General features: G+C 45.7%; 1 protein-coding gene across 2 annotated transcripts in view; it reads right to left on the bottom strand.

Annotated features, from left to right (window-relative positions):
- The window catches only part of NHSL2 (NHS like 2), a 255,288-nt gene extending 236,863 nt beyond the window's left edge, over positions 1–18,425 (bottom strand). Inside the window, exon 1 of one of the 2 annotated variants that reach the window (XM_055267542.2) lies at positions 17,868–18,425. In XM_055267542.2, the coding sequence (XP_055123517.1) occupies positions 17,868–18,147 (280 nt within the window). In that variant the 5' untranslated portion in view covers positions 18,148–18,425. The remainder of the gene's footprint in view (positions 1–17,867) is intronic. The other variant, XM_055267543.2, reaches the window with a different exon arrangement.
- Between the last annotated feature and the right edge of the window lie 426 nt (positions 18,426–18,851).

Below are 18,851 nucleotides of genomic sequence, written 5' to 3'. Positions count from 1 at the left end.
TAATTATAAGACCCAGTGCTAGATCTTGTAATTTGAAATATGCTAAGAAGCACATATACTACTATATATCACAATTTAAAAAATATTTTGATAACTGCCTTTCAGTACCATTGTTTTCCTTTGTAAGCCTAGGTATTTTATCTCATGCTTAAAAAACAATTATGAAAACAACTGAGAACTTCAAAGTCTTAGGGGATAATTCACATCATGTTAGGTCCCTGCCCTGTCTTCCTCTCAGCTTGCCCTGTAAAATTGCCTCCACGGTAGGTCTGCCAAGCCTCATGTTTAAGACTCCATCTATGACAGTATGGGGAGTTAAGCAGAAGAAAACTTGGAATCAAATTCCAAAGAAGACTTCTGGGTACTACAGTAGATTTGTGTACTACTCAATTATATCTCCAGGATATGGCCCAGGCGCTCTTATGCATCACTGCATGGCAGAAATATTGGCCTGACAAAACCTTCCATAGTTTGCTGCTGGCTTGCTGGGGCTAAGTCTTTCATTTCTCTAGGCCTTAGTTTCCCTATCTATGCTATGAAGGGTTTGGACTAGATGTCCAAACCACCTATGACAGCCCAAGTTTATGCTTCTGTACCATCTGCTTCCCTGGGGTCCCCAAAAGAGGCCCAGTAGTACCAGGTACCCCTCGACCTTGACACCAAGTTTGAGGGGCCACCCCAGGCTTCTATACCATACGGTAGAGGGGAAACTGTGCTTTCCCCAACTCCGAAAATGCCATCCACAGCCTTACCTCCTTGCCTTTGCTCATGCAACTCCCCTTGCCCAGGGCACACTCCGTATGTCCATCAAGGATCCAGTCCAATGCCAAGCATCACAACAAAGCTGTCACTGGCCACTTTGAACTCCCGTGACATTAGGCACAAAGCATCTTTTATTGCAATCTTCTTATGCATATGTCTGCTGTCCCTACCCAGAGTCAACTCCTCTGGGTGAGACCCATATTTCCCCCTTTTCAGCATTTCCAGGTCCCAATTCAGTTCCTTTAGCTTCAGGTATCAAACCTAAGATAACGGCTGTGTACAGTCCTATACAATCCTGCAGTTGAGTGGGCACTAAAGAATCAATTCTCCCAGGGTCAAATCCTGGCTCTGTGGCTTACTAGGTAGCTCATTTTTTGCAATAACTACTAACTTAATGACACAGTGACAACATCTCCATGCCTGGATTCTTCATCTATAAAATTGGGAAAATAGTACCTGTTTCAAATAAAGCAAAGATTAAGAAGCAAATACAAGTAAAGTGCTGAACACTTAGAAGTATTACTTATAAATTTTGTGTGACAAATATTTAATGCCTGCCAGGCTTATAATCTTCATAACATGCTTATAAAGTGGGTACTATTATTATAATGATCCCTAATTTACAGATAGAGAAACTAATGCAAAGAGACGTCAGGCTACTTGTCCAGGGTCATAAAGAAAGCAAGTAGTAGGGCCGGGTGCAGTGGCTCAGGCCTGTAATCCCAGCGCTTTGGGAGGCAGAGGCGGGTGGATCACCCGAGATCAGGAGTTCAAGACCAGCCTGGCCAACATGGTGAAACCCCGTCTCTACTAAAAAAAGTACAAAAATTAGCCAGGCGTGGTGGCAGGTGCCTGTAATCCAGCTACTCAGGAGGCTGAGGCAGGAGAATCACTTGAACCCAGCAGGCGGAGGTTGCAGTGAGCTTAGATTGCGCTGCTGCCCTCCTGTCTGGGTCACAGAGCAAGACTCCTTCTCAAAAAAAGAAAAGAAAAGAAAAGAAAAGAAAGAAAACAAGTAGTAGAGTGAGGATTCAAACCCAGAGAGGGTGGCCCCAAGGCCCAAGCACTTCACTGCTATGCTAACTCTGCTACCTCTCAACAGCTATCTTTATTATCTGTCTTCTGCCAGTGTTAGACCAACTCTAGGTGCAAAAGAAAATTAGGCCAAGTGGTAGGCTGCTTTCCTCTAGCTCGCTTTCTGCTGCTTCCAGGTGCTTTTGATCTTCAAGGCACATTTTTGGTTCTTCTTCCCTCTGGTTGACTTTCACAGCCTGCCCCATTGAGTCCCTCCCTCTGATCTGGCCCTCATATGCACATTTGTGCTGCCAACCCGATGGTCAGCAAGATGGTGAATGAGACGAAGGAAGAAGAGTCCATCTGCTCCTTGTGGACAAACTGCTTAGTGAGAGAAGGCTTGCTCACATATTTTTGGAATTTCATGAATTTCTGTCTCTCAGATGAAGCATACAGTACTGTCAAGAGGACAAATAATTTAACCTGGGTCTCCAAGAGTGGGTCCTCTGAGCCATTACCGTTCCCAGCCCACTCTCATTTGTAGAATTATAGACCAAGCTGCAATAAGTCTCAGAGACATCCCAGTCTCCTATTTTACAAAGGGAGGAATCAGGACACAGGAAAGAGAAGGAACGCACCAGAGATACAGCAGGTACTCAATAAACATTTTGTTGCAAGAATGAAGGACCGATGATTCATATGCTCAAGAGGTGAGGGGCACAGTCTGTGAAATGGGACCAAGCTATTCTCTATCTCAAGTGCTTCATGTAAACCCCACACCCTGAACTCAGTAGCACCATTTGAGGAGGCACATTTTAAAAGTACACACGTCTGGACATAACCACAGAGATTTTAATTTAATTAGCCTCAGAGGTAAAGCCCAGACTATATATATATATATATATATATATATATATATATATATATATTCTCAAGGTGATTTTAATGAACAGCCAAGGTTCAAAACCACTACTCTAAACCAATGGTTCTTGAGCTTGATTGCACACTAAAACCCCCTAGAGCAAGTTTAAAATTTGAGTGTGTGTGCACACACACACATCAATGTTTTGTTCAAAGTGTGCCCAGTGATTCTAAAATACAGTTCAGGTTGAAAACCAAAACTAGTATCTATTACTTGACAGAGGGTAATTGAAAAGAAATAAATCATAGTTTATCTACCTAGTAAGTTCCATGAGGACAAATATTTTGGCCTGTCTTGTTCACTCCTGTATCTCCACCACCTAAAACAGTGCAAATGGTTTCTTGGTTTTCACTTCCCACTTGCCACTGTGGGCAGGTCAGTTTTAATATCTCTGAGTCTATTTTTTTCATTTCTCAAATAGAAGTAATAACTTGCAGGGCTGTCATGGGAATCACATGAGATAACAAATGTAAAAGAGCTTCATAAATTAGAAAGAAAGGCAAAAATGCTAGTTAATTTCACAGAGAAAATTCAATTTCCTGTTTTTTCTCCCTGTGCCCCCCCAGACATTTTAATTCTTTTTTTAATCTCACTAGATATGTTCCTGCTGAATCTCTTGCAATCCACTAGAAAGCCCTCCAACAGATCCTATCCCAACTCAGTGCATTGAACAAAATTTCCTCCCTGATAGTGGTAAAAACACATTTCTTTTCTGCTCCTTGCTTTCAGTAAAATCTATTCCCCATTGATTGTGATGGAGAACATGGACGGGCATTCAAATTGTGGATGCTCAACTTACTCCATAACTCTAAATTGTTTACTCTTCTCTGAGCCTGTTTCCTTATCAAGAAAATTGAGATAATAATGGTAACTATTTCAGGCAATCACTGTGAGGATAAAATGAGTTAATGATGTATGTATTGTCAGGCACACAGAAAGCTCTTAAAGATAACAATAAAAACATGGGTTTTTGTCCAAAGGTTTTTTAAATTAGAAAAGGAGGGTCATCTCAAGTATAAAAGTAAGATGAGGGTGATCTAGCTGTGACATCTGTCACTTTCTGCTATCTGGAGTTTATTTGGCTGGCCAAATAGAAGTGCAAAAACATGCCACTCCCTCTCTCTGTTAGTCACTCAGAAAATATGTATTGAGCACTTACTGCATACCAGGGCAGTGGGGGAAAACAGACAGGAATAAAATACAACCCTTGAGGAGTCTGGTGGGAAGCCTAAGCTCTTAAGACAAAAGGCCCCAGCCCAGACACCATTGTCAATTTGGCACTGGTATATCCTATTGCAGGCAAAATATTTAGGAGTCAATAACCACCTCTTGGGTGTTACGAGGTTCACAGTGTTGGTAATGGCAAAAATTACCAAAAAAGCTAAGGGTAGGCATTAACTAATATAGCAGATTTATTAGATAATATGCAGAGCTTTAAAGAAACACAAAAACTCATCTCTTACTAGGCCAGTTAATCATTCAACAAACATTCACAGTGTGCCTACTTCCAAACTAGATTTTGAAGAAAGAGGAATGAGTCAGCCACTATCCTTGCCCTAAAAGATGATAATACATAACATTTGGTGGGGGGGTGATTTTTTGTTTACAAACGCTTTTCCCATACAGGCTTTCATTTGATCCTCCTGACAAACATAAAACAGAGGCTTAACACCAAAAATTACTCCATTAGCAAATACTGGAATTGGGCTTACATTGGGCAAAATTAGCAAAGTAAGCCAAGTTCATAATCAGGGCTCTTTCTACTCTCAAAGGCCCATCACTAGCCTACAACCACCTAATGTAACTCTGATTTCCCTTGAGCTGGAAGGAACTCTTTATACTCATCTAAATGTATTGAGATCAGAAGGCCTCAATAGTTCTACTCTGTTTCCAAATCCTCACGACCTTTAAGATGGGCTTTAATTCTCCTAGGAAGAGACCTCTAACTTCTAGCTTCCAGTTTATCTTAGGCCAAGGGATGGCCAGGGTGTTCTTTCAAGTTCTAAAGAAGAGGGTCATATTACTTTCAAGAGGTGGTAAAAGAAGGAAATAAACATGAATTCAAAAATGGTCAATACATACTGGCAGTCTCTGCCTCCTACCCGTAGGGTAGGCTACCTGGAGGAACATAGTGAAAAAAGCATAGCAGGAACATAGTGAAGGGAGTCAGAGAGGGCCGTAAACAGGAAGGAATGCCTGAATAGAAATCTGGAGGAATGAATAAGAGTTTTCCAGAAGACACGAGAGGAAAAGGCTATGAAAACCTTCCCTGCCTCGGTACTCTGTGCTTTTCACATTGGACCCTGTGTGAAAGGGTCTGTAGCGAGGTCTGCAGCAAAGGTGTCTTCTTCCATACTGTCTCCCCAACTAAATGCTAAGACTGAAGAGCAAAAGGTAAGTCTTCTCACTTTGGTATCACCAATACCTGGCAAAAAGCCTGGCAAAGTCATAGTACAATGACTGGGATAGGAATTACCCCTCAGAGTCAGCTCTAAATCCCCAGATTAAAGATAAACTGCTTTCCTTTATTAAACAGCAGGAAAATTAAAGGGCAGAAATATCGCAGCTACACCAAAACTCACCATTTCAAAGCACATTTAAACAGAACACAGAAAACTTTTAAAGCCATAGTGAAGTGTTAAATGATTTCCATGTTTTCCCATCTAGAACCCAGAAGCAATGAGCCACCACAATTAACTAGTAACTCTGGCTGTTCATTGTGGAAAGTAGACATTTAGCCTGGATCCCCAGACAGGAGCAGCACAGCCACGTCAAACAACAGCCTGCAGCCCGGGCATCTGGAGGGTGGATGTTTCATCACCATAGGGAGTAGCTCTGCCAGCAGGGATGCAGGAGGGGTGGAGCTGGCAGCAGATGGGGCAAGTTAAAGCCAGTGGGGATTTAGAGGGGCTGTCCTATAAATTATCCAAGAACAGGGTATATCACTGACATATCTCTGTATGCCTGGTGCCTGGTGGCACCTGACACTACAGGACCACTTATACTGTTGTGCAAGTTGTATTCCTACAGGGGTACCCTGCAAAGGGGTCTCAAGTTGGAGACACAATTCAGCCAAGCCCAATGCCTTGTCTGACTGCACATGGAGGAAGAAGTACCTTTATTTAGTTACTATGCCCAGAAAGGGTGACTTTTTAAAATTGGTCCACCCAGAGGATACTCCATATTTTAATAGTTATTACCAGAAAAGTGGACTTTTTCTAATTGCTGCTCCCAGAGGATGTGCCTGTCTAAAGATTCCACCAAAAAGAGTGGCTTCTTCTAATTAATCCACCCAGGGAAAGCACCCTTTGCCATCCCTCTACCTGGAGGGGACAACTGCTTGCCAAATTTCTACCAGCTCCCTCTGGCATCTTACGAGAGTGAAATAAATATTTAATAGGACAAAGAGATCCTTCTCCTTCACTAGCTCTTCCCCTTCCCTCATGACCCCACACCCCATGTGCATTAGGTAGTCTGGAAGCTACAGGCACAAAATATAAAACCTCTGTGCAAGCCAATAACATTTGTTTCCTAAATCTACCATTTTCATTAACTCAGAATTATGGGAAAAAAGATTTCATTGGGCTATTTCGCAACAGGGAGTAAACTTATGTAACTCTTTATTCCAAGAGGTAATACAGGTTGGAAATTGGAATACAGGGAGACTTTGCTATCCAAAATCCTCAAGAAATGAGTTCTCTTAATGGGTAAGTTTCCTGGGAGCTGGAATGTTCTCCACTTTTCAGTACTTAATCTTTTCTTCAATTTTCAGCATTTCGAGTGGAACTCTTCCTGAACACACCCTTCTCAGCCTTCTTAAACATATTCCTCTGAAGATGCTGAAGCCTCTTTTTCTTTTTTTAAATAGAGTCAAGTTCTCGCCATGTTGCCCAGGCTGACCTTGAACTCCTGGGCTCAAGGGATCCTCCCGCCTCAGGCTCCCAAGTAGCTGGGACTACAGGCCCATGCCACCTCTCCCAGCTACAGCCTATTCTTGATGCCTTATTTATCATCCTCGATGTACAGTATTGCTTGGGAGGCAAACTAATGGGGTTAGCTTTAGCACCTCCCCTCTCTGATCACACTATGGAGGGATGCCAAAAGTGCCCCCCATAGTTCTCCCTTTCCCTTTGTCTCCCTTGCCCTAGTATTTCCCAGGAGGGCTGCTGACAGGGTCACGTAAGTGGATGTCTCAGGACCCCAAAATAGCCACAAGAGAGGTTCTGCACTGGAAATCCAAACACAGAGCCACCTACCCAGAGATCCCTTTGCTCCAGTCCTCTTCCTTTCTCTGGGTGAGTGTTGGCCTAGATCCACATTCTAAAACTATTTCTGTTGGGATCATGAAGGGAAAAAAGATAAATACTCTTTCTTCTACATTGCATTTGTTGAAGTATAAATGGGATTAAAAATACTCAATACATTTATACATTCTACTGTGCAACTGGGATGAAGAACCCCTGTTATAGATGGTTAAAGCTGGGAGAGACCACTCCAAAGTTTCCCAACTTATTTGAACACACAATCCTTTACAAATTATATTTGTGGATACAAATACAAAATACAAATGTGGATAATACATTTCACTCTTATGCCATATTATTAACACAATAATCTACCTGCATGAAAGAGTGTGCCACATCAGAGAATACGGGAAAGCACAGGTTCTGATCTAGACGTTGATTTGGAGGCAACCATTCCAACTTCTATTTGGAATTTCTGGCACAGCCTATTTCGGAACACTAAATAGTACAACTGGAAGTTTCTTTCCTCTTGCCTATACTCCGACAAACTTGTGCATAGTGGAGTCGTTATATTCTGTTGCAAAGAAAAATAAATTGAGATTGACCTGGTGTAGGGATCCAACCCAGTAACATCGTGGGTGATATTAAGTGGCAGTGACGTAAGAAAACAAAAATGCTATTCTTGTTTAAAGTGTTAGTGGGTTTTGATGACGTGTTATAACCAAAATATGTAAAATAAAAGATGTTTTACTCTACCTCATCATATATTGATCCTTTTTACTAATAAAATAAAATGGTTTCATGTTTCTAATTCCTATGTTCTCTCTCTCTCTTTTTTTTTTTTTTTTTCAGAGATGGAGTTTTTCTCTTGTCACCCAGGCTGGAGTGCAGTGGCACAATCTCGGCTCACTGCAACCTCCACCTCCCGGGTTCCAGCGATTCTCCTGCCTCAGCCTCCTGAGTAGCTGGGATTACAGGCATGCGCCACCACACCCGGCTAATTTTTTGTATTATTAGTAGAGGTGGAGTTTCACCGTGTTTGGCCAGGCTGGTCTCAAACTCCTGACCTCAGGTGATCCACCAGCCTCGGCCTCCCAAAGTGCTGGGATTACAGGCATGAGCCACCGCGCCCAACCCCTATGTTCTCTTATAATGTTAAAAAATATATTGGCCGGGAATGGTGGCTCATGCCTGCAATCCCAGCACTTTGGGAGGCCAAGGTGGGCGGATCACGAGGTCAGGAGTTCAAGACCAGCCTGACCAACATGGCGAAACCCCGTCTCTACTAAAAATACAAAAATTAGCCAGGCATGGTGGCGGGTGCCTGTAATCCCAGCTACTTAGGAAGGCTGAGGCAGGAGAATCACTTGAACCCGGGAGGCAGAGGTTGCAGTGGGCCGAGATCGCACCACTGCCCTCCAGCTGGGCAACAGAGCAAGACTCAGTCTCAAAAAAAAACAGAAACAAAATATATATGTAACCTAACCTCACATTATTACTGTTTACAATTAATTCATCTGCGAGACCATTTTTTTTGTCACTCACTTTAATCTAAGTCTGCATCATAGTTCACGCTTATTATCCACAAGTATAATTTGTAAAGGATTGCGTGTTCAAATAAGTCAGGAAACTGGGTCTCTCCCAGCTTTAACATCTATAACAGGAGTTCTTCACCTAAGCTGCACGGTAGAATCACATGGGAACTTTTAAATAGTACTGTTTCCTGGGCCTCATCCCCCAGAAATTCTGGATTTATTGGTATGGGGTGGAACCACAGCATTAGTACTTTTTTTTTTTTTTTAACATTTAGGGTAAATTTTACCAACATGTTGTACTGATTACAGAGGACTTTGTTTTAAGCATCACTATATCTTGGTCAATAATATCTATTGGTCTACATAATGATTTTGTATAATTATTAAGAATTTAGCAAAACATTAACAATTAAAAAAACTCTCTAGGTGCTTTGGATTGGCAGTCAGAGTCTATATGAGTTTACGACTGTAATTAAAAAATGAAAAATGCAATCAGACGTGCAGTGTGAAGGATTCTACCCAGGGAGATGGCTGTATTACCTGGTGGCCAGGGCATCTTGTAGACACTGCTGAGGTGTGCCTATGTCCTTGAGGCTGCCTGGCTGTGAGCTCAGGATTTCCTTCCTTCATATCCACGCTGGTGAGAGTTAGGCATGCTGGGCCCTGAGGCAAACTGCCCAGTACTTTACTGAAACATGCTTAGGCCCCATAAGTTCTGTGAGAAGGTGTTTCTTCACCCATAAACCAGGCTGGTTCTGTCAAACTGGTGAGCTCAACCGGGAGCCATGCAGACATCCCAAGGGGCAAAAAACAGAGAGCCAGCGAGACACTTGGACAAGAGCTCTGCCCAAAGGCAGGGGACGCTGCCTGGCTGTGCGGCTTGCATCCATCCTCTGCTGCTTCATGAAAGCCCCTCCTTGGCATCCCAGCCTGGCAGGTTCTGTGGTCAGCCAGCACCACATATTCTCTGTGACAATAAACATCTCATAGCTGCCATGACTCTTGGTGGTGCCTCAGCTTCAGTTCCAAAGAATGTTTTCGCCCTTGGTTGGCGAGGCAGTGAACAGATGTCAGTGGGGGAGAATGAAGGGAGGAGTCAGAGGAAAGGAAAATCCTGGGGTTGGGAAAGATGAGCTGACAGCCTCAAAGGCTAGATGGGGCTCCTCCATGGGCACACAAACATTCTTTACATATTCTGGAAAAGGGAAGAATGGCTGCAATTCGTAGCTGTCTAGGAACATTCTTATTATAACTTCATCTTGACAGTACCCCCATCCAGGGATTTCAACAAGCTTCGTGGAATTTCACCTTCTTAGTATTTAGTGATGGTGTGCATGGTTGCAGCATAGGCACCAGGCATTTCATTAATACATACATTATTTTGGATCCTCACAACAACTCCGTGAACTGGGTAGTGTTTAACCCCATTTTACAGATGAGGAACTGTGGCTCAGAGACACTAGAGTCAGCTAGTAGGTGCTGGGCAAGTGGGACTTCACCTGGAAGCTGACGATTCCAAATCCAAAGATCCTTTTCCTTAACATGTCATCCATTGTATTTTCTATTTACTAAAAGTAATAGATGTTGATTGGGGAAATTTTGACAAATACAGAATGGTAAAAGGAAAATAATACCACTCATCCCCATAATCCCATCACCCTGAGATAATCATTGTCAACATTTTGGCATAGGCTTCTCCAGTTTCTTCTTAAGTGTATGTGTCTGTGTGGGTGCTCTATTTTAGATGATATTGTATATAGTAAATTTTATCTTTGGTTTTTACTTAGCATTATTTTGTGCATTTCCATGTAGCCTTATAATTCATTTAGAGCATAGCTTTCCATGGCTGTATATTAGCCTATCACATAGACCTAGGAAAATTTATATAACCACTCCCCTATTATTGAATGTTTAAGTTATTTTCCTTTTTCTGGCTAATGCAAATAACCAGAAAATGCAGTGGGGATTCCCTGCACATTTTTCCCCCCACAATATCTGATTATTTCTTTAGCATAAAATCTTGGAAATGGAATTACTGAGTCAAAGGAGACACTCAGTGTATAACAACAAGGCCTGTCTTGCTGACAACTCGGAGATACCACCTCCTGCAAGGGCAGAGAACTGCCCTCCTCCTCAGCCCCCAAGGACCGAGGATGTTAACGTAAGGAGACCTCAGTCACCTCCGGGCCTCCTAGTCTGGGGGAATAATTTGAGTTTGGTATTTTTCAGTTACTGGGAATCAGGCTATAAATTGTCAGGCAGCTAATTACACTGTTCTCGGAAGCAAATGATTCCAGTCAAAATAAAAACAGATGATAGATACTTTTAAAAACTCATCTCCTCTTTGAGTACATTTTCAAAAAAAAAAAATTCTGATTTTCCCCTTGATGAATTACAGACGATTCTGAAGAATCTATGCTATTCAGAAAGAAAAATAATAATAAAAGATATCATCAAGCCTCAAATTTCCCCACTCACAGAAAAGCAGGGGCATAAATAATACATTTAGCTTTGGAGTGCAACTGGATACACACAGCCGGGGACACACAGGCAGGTAGACTCTTGCTTTCTCTCTCTTTCTCACTGTGGCTCGGAGCCCCTCCTGCTCTGTCTAGCCTTTTTAGAGGGGCCCAGGGCCTGGCCCTGCAAAGCATGAAGGAGCCGAGGTTGCCTGGGTCTCATCTGCCCAAAGATAATGAAAACTTGAATGCAGATAAAGAAAATCCACAGTTAGTTAATATTACAACTTCATTTGAACCATGCATTTTAACCTTCTCAAGACCCTCATATCCAACTCCCTGACGAACAAACAGGATGTGAGGAACTTCCCACCCCACCTCCACCCTGGGGGCTTATTCTGAGTCAGGAGGTGCCTTGCTCCCTCTCCTCCTGAATCACTGGCAGTGAATTCCTCCCCCACACCAGCTCTCTCACATATCCAAGGCTTTGCACAGGCTACTTCCTGAGCCAGGAATTCCCTCCCCCGCCTTCTTCAACCTTCAACGGCCAGCTCCAGATCATCCTTCAGAACTCAGACATCACATCTTCCTGGAAGCTTCCCTCAACCTCTGTCCTGAGTCAGGTGTGCCTCCTCTGCCTTGTCCCGGTAGCCTGGGCCTTGTCTCCACAGCACTATGGCTCACTGCTCTCCCCACTGGACTGTGGGCCTGCATCCTAGTTCTACTCTGTATCCCCAGAAACCAGCACAGGGCAGGGCCCAGAGTCAAGTACTCAATAAGTGTGCAATGGCTAGAAAGAAAGAAAGAAGGTATTCAATCTAACAGGTATTTATTAAGTGCCTATTAGGTGCCAAGCATTGTTTTGGGAGCTGGAGACAACAGTAAAAACAGATAAAGACTCCTACCCTCAAGGAGCTTATATCTTATTGAGGAGCTTACATTTTAGAAAGAGAGGGAGGGAGGAAGGGAATGGAAGGGAGGAAAGGAGGGAGGGAGGGAGGGGGAGGGAGAGGAGGGAGGGAGAGAGGGAGGGAGAGAGGGAGGGAGAGAGGGAGGGAGGGAGGAAGGGCTGCCTAATTGCTCAAACCTCCCAAGTTAACTGACTGATACCTAGTGGTCTTGTGCATGACCTCATACAAAGCACTTTACTGCAAACTACCTGTGAACTTAATAAACATACCTCCTGTTTGTGGCATTATTAAAGTAGTTTTGACTGTTAAGATATTGCCATCCTGTGTCCTCTAACTTGAAAACTTCGATGAGGGCTTATTTGAGTGAAATCGTGAAAATCCACAGAGCAGAGAAGAGCTGATAGCTTGAACCAGGAAGGCCAGCGATTCCCAACTGAGAGTAGAGGACTCTAGAGGACCACAGAGTTATCACAAGAAGTCTGTAAGTTTGCAGATCCACCAAGCATTGTCTATGGACTGAATAAGCACTACTCTTCATATGCATGAAGATAACATTATAGTGTTTAAAACTGCAAATTCATTTAAAAGCATTGCTAAATTCACAATAACACTAACAGGATGACAGATTGGTTTTTATTTTTGTTTTTACCATAGGGAATTCTAAAAGTCCAAATTCCATCTTTGGACCCCAAACCAGACTGAGCAGAAGATCTTCTGGTATGTGAACTAGGGTCCTGGTTCTGGTTATCAGCTCTCCTCCACCTAAATAAGACCTGATTACCAGGCACCACATGCTGATGTGGTCGGGAATGAGATGGCACCTACCTCTGCAGCTTGGGAGCTCCTCGAAGGGAGACATTGGGTCTTATTTACCTCTGGGTCTTTAGCACCCAGCACAAAGGTCAGACAGGGTCCAGACGCAGTTGTGCCCACTTTTCGAGGCTAGAAAATAATGATCTAAGGAAAAGATGATTTGAGGCCTTCAGAAAGGGAATAGAGCAGCAAAGCCAGTGAGTCTGTTAAGCTACTTGAGCACTGAAGGATAAGAAATCCATACCCTGTAAATGTGTATGCTAAATGCACTTTTGGTAATAATTTTACTTTCTTGTTCCCATTGGTTTTTAATAAAAGGTGCCTTCTGAAATGCCAACTAGCCTCTACTAGAATAACAGAAAATAGTCAGGATGTAGGTGTGTGGCAAGTAGTGTCTACAACTGGATTGAAAGCTACAAGGGAGAAGAACAGGTATAAAGATGGCAGAGGGATCAGGAGTGATTGCGACAGTGTCAGGGTCACTGGCCAGCCACCCCTTCCCACCTGAAGATCCTTTTTCTGGAGCAATTTTCCATTCAAAGAAGACTATGTTTTGCTTTAACAAGAGAGCCTGTTGCCTCACACCTATTCTCTATATTCTCTATATGAGAAAGTTTGACCTTCCTTTCTCCTCTCCAGCTTCAGCTCACCCCTGGACACAGCTACAGAACCACAGGGTGCCCTCAGTTACTAAAGGTAACAGGAGTTATTTCTCATCCTGGACAAGTTCCAACTAGAGAAAATGCCAAGACAGTGACTCTCGAAGAACAACTGACTTTGAACTTAGCATCACTGAAGAGGGCAGAGCACTAGTCTGGTTGTCAGAAGGCATGGCTTCTAGGTGGAGGCCTCCTGTCACTGGCCTGCTGTGTGACCCAGCCGGTACCACATTCCCAAATCAGCAGATTAAATACATGATTAGGCCACCAACAGCAGGGGTACAAAAGACAGAGAGGAAGGGAGAAAGAATCTAGCAAGATATTTTAATTTCAACATCCATGTGAGCTTTGAGTCATTTAAAAAGAGTAACATTTTTGTTTAAAGGTTTAGTATTGCTTTCACTTGGAATTACATATGGGGAGGCACTAAAATCTTTTCAGCACTCATGACTACTGAAGGTCTTGATCCAGCTGGGTGCTTTTGCACAGGTACCTTCCCCTTTCTGGGTCTGGGGTGTCAAGTGTTATGACACATATGGTGGTTAATGACTGAATTGTTGGTACCACACCAGAGAAGTACAGGAACAGATGATGTAAATATACCACTCTCCTCCTAAAATCTAATCAATGTCATCAAGGTCAAAGTTGAGCCCAAGAGCCATAACTTGAATCTTCTCCTATTACTCTACTATTCCAACATCCTGACACTTTTATCACTTTAGCTATTCATGTGTCTAAAAAAAGAGAAGATTAAATTTCTTGTTTCTAAAGTGGAAGAAATTCTAGTGGACATTTTGGTATCCAGATTTCCAGGGAAGATGTTTTCAACACATGGAAATACCATGAAGCAGACCAGGAATTTCACGGTATTTAAAAAGAAAATGGAAAGCGGGGTGGGGTGGGAAGAGAAAAGAAAATGGGTTTGCTTCCCCCTCCATACTCTGTCAACCCTCTGTCCCAGGAGCCTAGGAGGATGAAACGTACCACAGAGACAAAGTAAGCCCTGGCTGAGTGCCTGTTCCAAGTCCCCAGATTCCTGCCACCCTCCCCACTCCATCTGACTCAAGAGGCCATCTCTTCTCTTCATTAGCAAGGACGGTTAGACTCAGGGTCCACAACACCTCATCTAATGGCAAACTCATTGCAGTCTGGAGGTGCTTTTTTCATTTTTTCATCACTGTATAGATTTACAACAGTCTATCCTCACACTGGAATTATGATTTAAACACAAATAAACCAGCTGTCCTTTCTGATTTGGAACCAGAGTTGCCATAAAGTTGGAAAATCAAGAGGTAGGAATTTTACATAAAGATGAAGAGGGAGTTTCCACCATGGGCCCAACTGGCTTTATTCAAGCCAAAATAATTGTAAGAAGCAACAGAACATCTTTCCCACAGCAAGTTCATGAGCTAGTGTAACATGATAGTTTTCCAGTGTTATTAAACATACCTAGAATTATCTAGCCCTTCAGTGACTTCCTTAATGGCAAAGGAGATATTATATCCCTAGGCGGATGGCCTGATTGCTTTTGTAATTATCATCTAAGCACCTACAAACATTACATAGATCTCCAAGGGAGGAGTTGGAAAGCTTAGATTGACTCAGCATATGGTGGCAGGCATGGAGCTATTTCCCAGTGGCTTTGACTATACCATTTTTTAGATGAAGAACCCAGCGTACAGGCCACAGATGCCATAAAACAGGACACATTCAAAACCAGATGTGGGGAAAACCTCAACTTATAGGCAGGGCTATGCCTAGGGTGTGGTAACTGCCACAGATCCACAACCACAGGGGCCTTCTGCAGTCCTGTGGTCTACCCTCTCCTCCTTCCATCCCCATCCCCCACACCATACCAGTTACAAGAGCTTTTAGGGCAGTCTCAAAGGGGTTCAAGTTACCAAAGAACAGCCTTCTGTGGAGTGGGTGGGATGTTGCGAGGCAACTAGCCTAGCCCAGTCCACACCTGTAACCTTGAAGACGGTGGGGGCATGACCCATGATTGTGATTGTGTAGAGAAGCACCTTCAACTTCTTCAGCATCCACTTTCTCCTCCTCTATCTCGCTCCTCCTCTCTCTATCCTCCGCCTGCTGCTTCTCAGGGCCCCAGCCCAGCCTGCAGGCTATGGGCCAGTCTGACTTGCCACTACTCAGTCAGTGGCAGCCAAGTTGTCACTACAGGGAGGCTATATGCTGCTGGCCTGTCAGCTGTCATTCACTCTGGCCATGTTGCTTTCCAACCTTCCTCCCACCTTCCCAGGTTTCTCCTGCCCCATGGTCAAAATAAATAGCTAGAGGAAGAATCTGAGGGAAATCCAGACAGATGGAGGATATGCAGGGTAAAATGCTGACCCCCAGCAAAATGGTCAGTAACGGAGTGGGAATCCTAGGAGGAAAATGCATAGGGAAGAAAACAGGGCAAGATATGACAATGTTCATTTACTTATTTACGGTCAAAATCTAATATTCAGCTTGCTAAACACCCTGTTGAAGCTTATGCCTGAGCGACAAGGGAGTGGCCAGATGGTGCACTGATTATGCTCCCCAACTCTCTTTGCATTTGGCACTTATGTTCAGACCATTGCTGAGAAGGCCTAATTTCAGTGCTACCCAATCACAGCTCCTGAAGAGAAAAGTGTGCACTGAGAACTTCAAGGAGAGTCTAAGGTAGGGCATTAGACCAGAAAATGGAAAATCAGACCTTTTCACCAACTTACAGAAGGTAGCTGTGCTCCATTTATGCAGCAGTCCCTTGGGTGCCTCTGAGCCGTGGGACATGTATATTCTTAAAAGCAAGAGGCCACACCAGGGATGAGAGATGGCCACTCTTCCCATTCTTGAAAACTGCCAAGAAGCCAAACCAATGGTAATTTAACTTAACAATTGTTCCTCTCCATTGCAAGCTATCCATTGCATAAAGCCATCTCTTTCTAACCTAGCAGATCACCGGAGAGCGTTAGGTCCCAAACGTGACTTGGTGAAGCCCTGCCTTCCCTCCCACAGAAAGGGCTCGCTAATTCAATGGACAGGAAGGTAGAGTTGAAAAAACTGTCCTTAACTTACCCTACTGAACTCAGTAGGTGGCTCTCTGCAAACTGTGTAGGGATTTTGAAAACTACTCCTCAAGCTGACTTATCAAATTTCTCCTAGACTAATCCTGTTATCAGCGGGATCCCAGCAAAAAACTGAGCCCCTGCCATGCAGAGGCTCCTGGTCCAACGTCTACATTCCATCTGGCAGTCATCTGTGGCTTCCACCTTTCTTTTCCAATAGGACTCAGTTCATTTATCTCCACCAGAGACCTCTGCCATCTACCTCAGAGGTCAGAGACCTTTATGAAGAGAGGTGCCAGGGCCTGACTCCAGTCCTTCTGGAAGGGGTGGGGATGGGGTGGGGTCTGCAATGAAGAGGGGCTGGCCCAGGCAATTCTTTCCCAAGTTAGCTGGAAGCTTGCACTCAGAAATCAGCCAGCAGTCATCTTCTGCCTCCATCGGAAACTTTCTGGCCACACTGCTCCTTCTCTCCCCAGCTTTCTGGAGGAACCGATTGGCCCTGGTACCTGGCATGCCCCAGCTGTAGTCAGCATTTCCAGCCTACTCAGTCCCCTTGCTTTCAACAGAAGTCCCACACTCTCAGGGGCACTGCATTTCCACAGACGGAGGGTTCCCCGTGTAAAGTGTTGAGATCCAAAACAGTAAAGGACAAGGGCTCGCGTAGCCCCCCTACCCTCTCACACGTCCCGCGTGCTCAGTGAAGGCACCACTGGGACCTGGTGTTTCTCAGGCATGGCTGATTCCTAAAGTGAATGCGCTTCAGGAAACTGATGATAGTTTCTTTAAATGATTCTCTCCAGCAAATAGCAGCCAGACCCTAGCGGTAGTGGGTAGGGGGTCAGCGAAGCCCCGGACATTCTCCCCTCCCCCCTCCCGGCCACTCCCCAGCACAGCGGCCCAAAACCTGCGGAGAGAAGCAAGCGCGAGGGCGCTCAGACACTCCTGTGAGTGCGAGCCGCGTCCACGCTCCAGCGGGAAGTTGCACAGGTTTAATGCCTGTAGGCACCACCGCCGGCTCCTGCCGCCGCGTAGGTGGCGGTCGGCTCCGGCGCGCTTTCTGAAGTGGCCGAGCTCCTAGACAGCAGCAAAGAAGCCAGCGGCTCGGCCATTTAGCTCCCGACGCGGCGATGAGGAGGGCGCCGAGAGCCTGGCGCTAGGTAGGCGGGTGGGGGGAGTATCGGCCAAGCCGTCCTGGACCCAGCGGGTTCCCCCCCCAACCCCAGGAGGCGGCCACCAACCCCAGGGTCGGGAGTCCCAAGGGCACGGGGCCACTCCGGACGGCGCGACCGGGTCCAAGAGCAGGAAGTTCCAGCGGTAGGGCGGCTGTGGGGCGGAGGCGGGGGTCGGGGAAATGGGATCCCCTCACTCCTCGAATGGAGGGGAGGGGAGGGGCGGAGAGAGGCGGGGAGAGGGTGGGCACAGTGCTAAGCGCCGACCGGCGCCCCTAGAGGCGGGGTAGACGCGGGGCCGCGAGCCACCGGGGCGCCGTTTTTACCTAGTTCTTCCTCGTCCTCCTCCGGGCCAAGCAGGCGGCAGGGAAGGCGGCGGCGGAGGCGCACGGTGCGCCGGTACAGGCTGTCTGTGCGGCGCCCCAGGGCCAGCAGGTGCCCCTCGAGGTCCTCGAGCAGAGCCAACGAGTGGCCACAGAGGTCGGCGAGCTGCCGGAGCAGGCTGAGCGCTGCCAGGTGGCTCACGTCGCGGAGCTCCGCCAGCTGCTGCGGCGGGTTGCGCGGGCACAGGCGCTGGGGTACCACCGTGCGCCTGTAGAACGGCATCCCGGCCGCGGGCGCGGGCGCGGGCGCAGGGGACCAGCCTGGCGGCGCGGCGGACTCACCCCGAGCAGCGCCCTGGCCCGAGCGCCCCTGAGCGGCGGCCCCAGCTCCGGGTGTAGCAGGCCCCTGGGCGCGGGCCGGAGAGCGTGCGGGCGCCAAAGACGACGGGCGGGTAGGCGGGCTGACGGGTTCCTCGCCTAGAGCGCCGGCTCCCCCGGGGCTGCACACTCGCCGGAGCCACCAGTCCCTCTGACTCTGCTTCGCCGGGCTCCTCCTCCTCCTCCCCCTCCTCCTCTCTTTTCTCCTCCTCCTCCTCCTAGCTCTGCTACTTCGGGATCCCCCCACCCACCTTTTTTTTTTTTTTCTTTTGCGGTCAGAGATTCGCAGATTAACGCTTGATCCGGGAGAGGGAGAAAGGGAAGTAGGAGTAAAAAGAGCGAGCTGGAGCGTGAAAGAAGGAATGTCTGCGTGAGGGGGGACGTAAGGTACGGTGTAGAATGTGTGCCTCGGTCTTCCTGAGGAGCTCCACTCCCAGTTCTGATGGTTAAAGTTATTTTCTGCTTTTTTTTTTTTTTTAACTTAAACTTTTTCTTCATAATTAAAAAAAAAAACAAAAAAAAAAAACAACAACAAAATTCAAGCACACCCGCGCCCACACCAGCGGGTAACCAGCGAAGACCGACCGAACAGTTTGACTTCATTGATCT

The sequence above is a fragment of the Symphalangus syndactylus genome, chromosome X (genome assembly GCF_028878055.3).
Source record: "Symphalangus syndactylus isolate Jambi chromosome X, NHGRI_mSymSyn1-v2.1_pri, whole genome shotgun sequence".
Lineage (NCBI taxonomy): Eukaryota > Metazoa > Chordata > Mammalia > Primates > Hylobatidae > Symphalangus > Symphalangus syndactylus.
This window is presented reverse-complemented; position numbering and strand designations above follow the sequence as displayed.